General features: G+C 46.3%; 1 protein-coding gene across 1 annotated transcript in view; it reads left to right on the top strand.

The window, feature by feature from the left end:
* fndc5b (fibronectin type III domain containing 5b) overlaps positions 1-5507 on the top strand; it is a gene marked incomplete at both ends in the record, with an annotated part of 8058 nt that extends 2551 nt beyond the window's left edge. The window contains 4 exons of the mRNA XM_084484807.1: positions 332-450; positions 1930-2128; positions 2615-2704; positions 5368-5507. Of these exons, the coding sequence (XP_084340933.1) occupies positions 332-450; positions 1930-2128; positions 2615-2704; positions 5368-5507 (548 nt within the window). The remainder of the gene's footprint in view (positions 1-331; positions 451-1929; positions 2129-2614; positions 2705-5367) is intronic.
* Positions 5508-10000: the final 4493 nt, after the last annotated feature.

The following is a 10000-nucleotide window of genomic DNA, read 5'->3' as shown; positions in this document are numbered from 1 at the left end:
AGGTGAGAAAGGAGGAGAGAGAGAGAGAGATAGCTGCTCATTGAAGGAGACCCAGGAGACTGTGAATAAAGGGCACCGGTGCGAATGAAGGAGGACATGATTAATGTGTTTGAGAGATAATATATAAGATTGTATAAATCATATAGAAGATTACATAAAGAAGAGGGAGATAGAGCCGACCACAGGAAGAGGAGAGGCTTTGCACAGGGACGTACAAAAAAAACAACACACACACAAACTGCCCTATAGCTATGGTAATAGCTGTTGTGTGTGTGTGTGTGTGTGTGTGTGTGTGTGTGTGTGCATGTTTGTGTGTGTGTGTGTGTCCCAGACACCCTGCTCTCAGCACCGCTGAATGTGACCATCAGAGACCTGGAGGGGAACTCTGCCGTGGTCACATGGGAGATCCTGGACGGAGATCCTGTCATTGGATTCTCAGTTACACAACAGGTGACCCTGGTGTGTGTGTGTGTGTGTGTGTGTGTGTGTGTGTGTGTGGGGGGGGGGGGTTGTGTGCATGTGCAGGCACACCCACACATGCATACAATTGAAGCAGTCCTGTACTGTGTTACAGCAACACTTCTAGGGGGAGACACTGTCTGAGTTGTGAAGCTATTGCAGTGGAATGAACCCAATGAATTATCTAGATGAGAATTTGTGTGCCGTGTTGAGTTATGGTTAACGGTTAAGTCAAAAGGGTTCAATTATGGCACATCCAGTTTTATTTAGCCTTCGAGAGAGAGAGAGAGAGAGAGGTACCTAGAGAGAGAGAGGTATAGAGAGAGAGATAATTATATACATCAGTAGCATTCAGGCATAGGAGTAAAAACAGTAAAGTCAGATAAATGTTGTTCAGTTACATTAGCACCTGCTGCTATACTATTAAAGTCTATAAAATGTTTGATGCAACACAAAATTGCTTTTGTCTGGGACATTTCCCACAGCTACCAGATTATTTATTTGACATCCTCTAACTTAAAACCCCCCTGAGCAACGCCTTTGCTATTCTTAGATAACAATGTGTTATGCTCCATAACATTAATATCTATCCATTAATATAACTACAGTAGCGGCTTATTAATAAAAACAAAGTATATAATATGTAAACATCCAAACATCCAGACATAGCTTGTCATGATGATTAATTTGCACCAGAATATTTTTATAGCAATAAACATTTAATTATCAATCTAAGACAATAGTAGTCTCACAAATCAGATTTAAAAATAAGATTCTGAAGTCTGATAGAAGTCTAGCTCAAATCTGGGTGAGGCTTTTTTCCATTTGGTCTGACCAATCCGGTTGCTGGAGGCAGTGATCTGTAGGTGCGTAATTGACTAACAGCAAACACAAAGTCGGCCAGCCCTAGTCAACTTTTCCCAGTAGCTTAAACCTCCTGTCCGGACAACAGCATTATAAGAAAAATGGTCTGTGAATGTTTCAACTCAACTCTGCGCAGACCTCAACTGTATAAATACACTTAAAATCTTGTGAAAGCACCATGCATTAGACTATGGCCCCGTCCCAATACCTCCCCTAACCCTAGATTTTTGCCCTAACCCTATATTTTGCACATTCTTGTGTAGGGGTAGGGTGTCCCATTACTGTAGGGAGCAAGGGGGAGTGCTATTTTGCCCTTATAATCAACCCTCAAAACGTAGTGAGGTCCGATGCAGGCTTAAAACGAAGTGGAAGATTTACTGTTGAGGGCACTCCAAACCAAGTGGAAGTTTTAAGGGGGGAGAAATGGGACAGGGCCTATATCTTAAACCAAACAGGAAACCACAGGAAACAGGGTGTATCTCCGCCCCTTTCGGAGTGCCCTCCTAGTAGGACTGCTGGATCCAAGATTATGACCGCAGTAATAAATGCTTCCACTCCCCCTCCTGCTGCTTATCTCTCTCTGCCTGCCCCCCCCCCCCCCTCCAGAAGAGGGACGTGCGCATGCTGAGGCTGATCCAGGAGGTGAACACCACCACGCGCTCCTGCGTGCTCTGGGACCTGGACGAGGACACCGAGTACATCGTCCACGTGCAGAGCCTCAGCGTGGAGGGCAGCAGCCCCCCCAGCGAGGCCCTCGTCTTCCGGACCCCCCGGGAGTCCGAGAAGATGGCCTCCAAGAGCCCCGGTGAGCAGGTGAACGGGTGAGAGCGTGGACGGGGTGCGGCGTGAGTGAGTGAGTGAGTGAGTGAGTGAGTGGGTGAGTGGATGAATGGGGAGGTTGGCGGATGAGTGAGTGAATGAGGGACAGCGTGGGCGAGAGGAGGTGAGTGAGAGAGTGATTGAGCGAGGTGGTAAGTGAATGAGTGATAGTAGTTGAGAAATGAGTGAGTGAGTGAGTGAGTGAGGGGAGGAGTTGGTGAGGGGAGGAGTTAGTGAGGGGGGGAGTGAGTGAGGAAACAGGTGGATGAATGAGTGAGGGAGTGAGGAAGCAAGTGGGCGAATGAGGTAAGTGATGGAATGATAGAGCGAGGGGCTGCGTGAATGTACGCTTTGAAATCTAAGGACATATAAACAGCATAAACAAATATACAACTATACACTAACTAAATACGTGTGTGTGTGTGTGTGTGTGTGTGTGTGTGTGTGTGTGTGTGTGTGTGTGTGTGTGCAGATGAGAATGGAATGGAGGGGTACGATCAGACAGCCCAGCTGAGAGCAGGAGAGCTGATCATCATCGTGGTGGTACTGGTCATGTGGGCAGGTAACCCTGACCTCACGCACAGCACCGTAACACACACCGTAACACACACATACACCCGGCCCCCTGCTGATTCAGCGTCGCTGCATCACACCGGCCCACTGAAAGCAAACCGAAAGCCATCACGGGAGAGCCAGCAGACCCCGCCCCAGAATACACTCACATTTACATTTGGGGCATTTGGCAGATGCTTTTAGCCAGAGCGACTTACAATAAGCACATTTGTCATAAGTAAGTGAAAAAATACATCACCGTCGGTACAGTAAGGATGTTCATAGCACCAAGTGCAAAGCACCAAAAATCGCTAGGTTCACCCATTCCCCCGTGCACAACAAAGATAGCTAGGATAAGATGCTACACAACCAATTACTATAACTCAATACCACGTGCAATAAGTGCGACACCGGTGATCGCAATCAGTGATCAACCTGGGGGGAGGACCGCGAGGGCTGAACAAGAGGTGATCGATGTTGGGGAAGGATGGTGACACATACGTACTGTAGGAAGATGTTTATATGCTGATAACTCAGATCTATCTGAGTTATCTATTCATGTGGGGAATATCCATATTTTTAAATATCAAAAATAGTTGTATGGTTTGATAAGGGATGAAACACTGACAGCCCTAGCTTCTGTGGAGGATGCTCAGAGCGGATGTGAATCCGGCCAACGTTCCCCCTTCATTCCTGCACTACCCTCTTGGCACCAAGAGCCAGCGCTACGGCAGACTACAGCCAAGGTTGAAACGCTACTAAACTAGCTCCACTGGCTCCCCATCAAATCCTGCATCAACTACAAATCCCTCCATGCCCTCCACTTGCCTACTGCCTGGGACCTGCCCCCCCCCCCCCCCCCCCCAGTCTGCTCGTCTCTTTGTGTTATTTTGGATTAAGTTCTGTTCAGTTATGTTCCTGCCCATATTGTAAAGCGTCCTTGAGTTTGAAAGGTGCTATATAAATCACATTTATTATTATTATTATTATTATTATTAATAAACTACTTGACTCAGGGTTTCAAAGGTCAATGCTTTATTTGACCTTGATGAACTATTTAATTTTAAATCTGGCGTATACATACAGTATATAAATAGGATATATATATATTTTTTTTTATTTTTATTTTTTTTATTTTTTTTTGCAACTACTACAAAACACACACATATATACACACACGCGCGTGAACTGTGCTGGTAAAAATAGCAATGCCCACAGGAATATATTAAACCTCCACATAATGTGCCTTTCGCTACACCAATCTCATCTTAATTCCTCTAAAATATTTGACTTTGTTGTAGCTTCGTTAAAAATTAATTTGGAGGGTTATATTGCAGTTGTTTTTCCGCACTCTCATCATTTTTTTGTTTGACAGTTATAAATTCTTCCCTAGCCTGCATCATCTGCGGAGATGAGACACAGATGTGTCTTGGCATGGAGCAGCCATGGAGCAGCCACCTTGCCAATTACCGCAAACCGAGAGAGAGAAAGAGAGAGAGAGTGGGAGGGAGAGGGGGTAGCGAGACAGAGTGAAAGAGAGTCCAAAACAGCGGGAGTATATGATATATATGTATATGAGTATATGGAAGTATATGATCAAAGAGAGAAAGTGATAGGGATGGAAGGATTGAGTGACGGCCAGAGAAGGCTAGACACAAGGGAGAGAGTCGGAGGGAGAGAAGGACATTAGACCGCGTGGATTAGAAAGAGGGAGATGATGACAGAGATTACAGCGAGAAACAGAGCGGGGAAAATTGAGAAAGAGCACATAAATGTGTTGCTTAAGGACAGGATGGGGACGTATCAAGAAGAGGAAGAAGAGAGTAATGGGGGGTTCTTCTCTGAGTTAATTGGGGCCTGTGGGCCGGGGGATTGAGTCAGGTACCACCCACCCCACCACCACTCCACATACTCCACATCATCGCTGGATCTGTTCTAGGCAGCTGACACAAGTGGAATGCCATGCCCTCATAATATCTCTCCCCCTCCCCCCTCTCTCTGTCTCTCTCCCGCACCCGAAATGCCCCGACTCCCCCCTCCTCCTCCTCCTCCTCCTCCTCCTCCTCCTCCATCTATCTCCCTCCTCCTCCATCTATCTCCCTCCTCCTCCATCTATCTCCCTCCTCATCGTGCCCGGCTGTCTCCCAGGTATGGTCGTTTTATCTCCTCCAGGTTTCTCTGTGCTGCTTACCCGTCATCATCTGACTTTGTGCCCCGATTACTTTGATGTCGCACCCCTGTACTATATATCTGTCTCTGTCTTTCCCCCCCTCTCTCTCTCTCACTCCCCATTTCTCTCTCTCTCGCTCTGTTTCTCTCTCTCTCTCACTCTCTCTCTCTTTCTCTCTCTTACTCGCTCTCTCTCTCTTTCTCTCTCTTACTCTCTCTCTCTGTTTTTATTTCTCTCTCTTACTCTTTCTCTCTCTTACTCTCTCTCTCTCTCTCTCTCTCTCTCTCTCTCTCTCTCTCTCTCTCTCTCTCTCTCTCTCTCTCTCTCTTACTCTCTCTCTGAGATTTCCAAAATGTAAGGCGTTCAATATGCAGTATACAACACACTCTACTCTAAGAATGTATATCCACATTGTATGACCTAACAGGAAAGTCTCACCATTCTCTCTCACTCCCCAATCTTCCCAAACCACTCTCGCCTCTCTCTCTCTCTCTCTCTCTCAGGTGTGATCGTCCTGTTCTGCCGGCAGTATGACATCATCAAAGACAACGAGCCCAACAACAATAAGGACAAAGCCAAGAACTCGTCGGAGTGCAGTACCCCTGAGCACCCACAGGGGGGGCTGCTGCGTAGCAACGTCTGAAGACCCCCACCCCCACCCTCCCACCCCCACCCCCTGCGAGGCCACTGTGCAATAACCGATTTCCTCTACGCTCAGGACTGGTGAGACAACTTCACAACTTGTTGTTTATCATGTTGAAAAAGGGGATATTTTAGGCTGTTTGCAATTTTTGTAGTGACAGCTAACGCTAGTGGACGTTTAGTGACAGCTAACGCTAGTGGACGTTAACTTAAAGGCTGTAGGATCCTAATTGCTCAGACGTAAGGGATCAAACTTTAGATCGGCGCTAGCTTGAAAGGCTACAGGGTTAGGTTAGGTTTAGAAGATCTTGCATATTGTGCCTTTAAATTATAAAATAACGCTAAAATAATGCAGTTATTTTTTTGTTCTTCCAGATCCTGAGACCCAACAGATAGCCATTCTCAGCCCAGATCATGATAACATTACAGAAACACTCAAGACATTCTGAAGAACTGGTTCAGAAATGGTCGGCAACAACACCCTTGACTGGAAGAGTGCAGAACGCTGTTGGATTACACCTCCACTGGGCAACTATTACAACTGTGGTGTGAGGGACAACTCTGTGACTGTTCAGGAACCAGAACAGACACAGAATGAGGATGATAAGGACTCTGCTGGTCAAAACAATCACAGACACGTAACAGACACGTTGCCTCAATGATATCGGCGATCAGAACTCTATCAGATAGGATATTCCGCTCTGGAATTTGGTGGATGCATGGAAATCTCTTTTTGCAATTATTTTTCCCCAATTTATATTTAAAAAGTTGTCACAGGTGGATCATAAATGTTTTGTTTTTTTACTTTTTAGACTTTTAGACTTTTTGTCGCAAGTCTTCCTTTCCTCTTACCCTGATCTCCATCTCGTTTTCTCTCTCTCACCTTGCTCTTAGTTTAGGGAAGAGAGCTCTATTTCCCTCACTCTTTTCGTCTCTCTCTCTTTCTGTCTCTCTCCCAACTCGTCAACTCACATTATACATGAGTCATCACTGAGACCTCGATTAGACATCAATAAGAAGATAGAAGGACGCTCCTCCTTCCAGCATCACTGACCTATTGGCCTGTTGAACGTATGATGGACATCTCTGCCCACTCCGGATCTCTCTCTCTCTCTCTTGCTGTCTCTCTTATGTTTGGTGGCAGATTTACTTGAACCATGATATACAGATCAATTATGGTCATTTCAATCCAGATTGAAACTTGCACAATCATCAAAGACCTGTCACATGGTCTGGCCAATCAGACAAACAAACGTAATTTAAATGTGAATAATTGAACGAGAGGTTTGACTTTGACTTTTGCGCCTGAGATCTACTTATCTACTAATAATTGAACTGTGTTGGCCCAAAAGACTGAGCCAGACACTTATGAAACAGCAGACCAGAACAGGAGGCGGGGCCAAGTGGAAGCTTTGCCACAGGGGGATGGGGGTGGGGGGGGGGGGGGGGGGTGGGCATCATTTCCTTTGCTGCAACCAATCATCTGCTTGAGACACATGGTCATTATCTTCTGCGCGGTGCTCATTATGAGTTCTCTTAACATTGCGAACCGTCTGGCTGTGCTGTTGATATCGGAGGTAACGAGCAGCACGGCTGACTGCTGTACTGGCTGCAGGGGATGAGAGATCAGTAATCACTCAGAAATAACAAGGTGGACACGTCCACACACATGCCCACACACACACACACACACACACACACACACACACATATAAATATAGACTGCTGTCAGAAGGAGACAAACATTGCTTCTCTCCCGGGAGCTGATGACGAAGAAACCATGTTTTTTACCCCATTCATCACGCCGTCCCCATCCATGTCTGACCGCCATCTTGTCTTCCTCCCTCCACACTTCACAATGCACCCTCGTTTCACCTTCCCCAAACTCTGCACACCTCATCATAGATGTCCTCATTCAAAGTCTCCTGTCCCCCCCCCCCCACCACCCCACCACCTCTCTCTCTCTCCCTCCCTCTCCCCCCCCCCTCTCTCTCTCTCTCTCTCTCTCTCCCTCTCTCTCTCTCCTCTCTCTCTCTCTCCCCCTCTCTCTCTCTCTCTCTCTCTCCCCCTCTCTCTCTCTCTCTCTCTCCCCCCCCTCTCTCTCTCTCTCTCTCTCTCTCTCTCTCTCTCTCTCTCTCTCTCTCTCTCCATGTAACTCTTTTCCAACCGCTCCACCAACTCTCCCCTCCTGCTCTCTCTCTCCATTAATCCTTGTCTGGTGGATGGGCAGGGACATATTTCTGCAATTTTAGTGGTGCCTTATCGGGCGGCCTGAGAGCCAGGGGGGCGGCTGATTGGCCAGCCAGTGTCAGGATGAGTGAGATCCTGACCAGGTGCGTGGGGACGGTGGAGTGGGGAGGAGAGCAGTAGTCATAGTCAGGGGAAAGAGAGCCAGCAGAGGACATGGGTGGGGCGGGCATCAAGTTTGTAAGGAGTTAATGTGTGTGTGTATGTGTGTGCGTGCGTGTGTGCGTGTGTGTGTGTGCGTGTGTGTGTGTGAGTGTGTGAGTGTATGTATGTATGTATGTGTGTGTGTATGTGGTTGTGTATGTGTCTCAGTGTATCCCTCTTCTCAAAACCACCTACCGTGCTTTTTTTCTGTCTTGTATTATTATATATATATATTAAGGGTGGTATGATGTAGTTCATAATGAACTCAAATGGGGACGTTGCACTCTTAATGTGTGTGCATACAATGTGTGCATTGTTGCACCCCTGGTGAAGTCTGCTGAGCTGAGCTAATGGCTTGACTCTCACAGCTCTCACTGTGAGAGAGCTAATGGAATGAAATACAAGTGCCACACTTTAACACGCTACGTTGGATGTTTGTTAAGCTCGACAAACCTCTTTGGAAAAATAGCTGGGTTAATCTAAGAGCAAGCTGGCGTGTAAGAGATTGATAGAGGTAGAACGATTTCTCAGTTGAATTGCAGATGTCACCCACGGAGGCAAGGGATTCTGGGTTGTTATTGGAACGCGGCCGTGGTGTGTTGGTGTTGGTAGGCAGGTGGACAGGAGGGAACAGGTGTGATGAAGACCAGGGCTGCGTTCCATATTGCTCCCTGTGGTCGGTCATGGTTTATCTTTGCTTTCACATCTATTGACCGCTTTATCAAGCAGGATAGTCCAGGACATGCTCTAGAAAACAAACTCAGACACGCAATAATCCCCACCCCCCCGCCACCACCACCACCTGCTCTTGGACGTCATCCAGGGAAGGGGTGTGTGTGTGTGTGTGTGTGTATAGGGGCCCAATACATCTTTGTCTCCCAGCATCATGGGGGCCCTGTCAGCATCTGTTCAAGGTGAACCTCTAGCACAGCATGTGTTAGAGAAAGAGAGGGATGAAAGTGAGATGGAGAGAGCGGCACTTTTTGTATTTTTGGCAAAAACTTTATGACACATTGCGATTTAGTTTTAGTGAAACTAAACTTGTACAATGCTTAGCTGTAATATTATGACCTCCGTTATAAAGCTATTCATTTTAGTTTAAGTCAAACTAAACCCTGTTATATCATTGGAAAAAAACACACTTTATCTTAACACAATATTAAAAAACAATATTCACATTCAAGGTTTATCCTAGATTACACAAAGTACCTAAAAACTGTGATGTATTCTGACCCTTGCTCTCACTATCTATTCCATTTCTTTTTCCAAATGTGTTGCAAAAAAGTAGCGACAGAGAGACAGAGAAAGAGAGAGTATAGAAAGAGTGGAGGTGGAGTTGGGCACAGAGAGATCCCAGACATCCAGCCACGCATGCCTAATCATGCAGACAACTTTCCTGCAATCCACCGTGAGGTGTCTAAGCACCCCCCCAGAGTTCCCTGAAGAAATGGTGAGCAGCTAACATCTGCTGTCCCCTGCAGTTCCTCCTGAAAGGAGCGGTGGAGGGGCCGACAGCCGCTCTGAGAGTGAGCCATCCCACATCAACACTGGATGCAATACTTCAACCACTCTTTGTGTTTACCATAGTGCCATTTCCATCTTCCTGCTACTACACTTGCCGTGAGCGTCTGAGAATAGCAAACAGCCTTAAACCAAACAACCTTGAATTAACAAACACACAAAGCTTGTCATATGTTCACCCAATGAAGCGTCTACTGTAGTCCAGAAAGCTCTTCTGGTCAAGACAAAGTCCTTCCATTTTTTTTATATATATATATTTCTTTGACTATGCTAGTTTGCTTGTTAATGACTGGTCTGTTGTCAAGTTGACTGAGCGAGGGAAGAGAAGCTGATGAAGCGCACCAAGGGGTCCTGTGCACATTTGTAACCACTGACTTTTTATGTATTTATATACTGTATGTGTGTCATTGAAAGCAGTTAACCAAGGCGCATGGATACCCGAGCAGAACAAACTACAGTGGATGTGTAATGTACAATCAAAGTCTGTGTTGAAGCATTTCATGTTCATGGGACATACGATTGTCCCTGAGGGCTAGCATGAGTCAATGATATCAACCACACGCCCAAGGTATATACTGTTTC

This window comes from Micromesistius poutassou, assembly GCF_964030765.1.
Source record: "Micromesistius poutassou genome assembly, chromosome: 20".
Classification (NCBI taxonomy): Eukaryota; Metazoa; Chordata; class Actinopteri; order Gadiformes; family Gadidae; genus Micromesistius; species Micromesistius poutassou.
The sequence above is the reverse complement of the archived record's forward strand: the minus strand, read 5'-3'. Positions and strand labels throughout refer to the sequence as shown.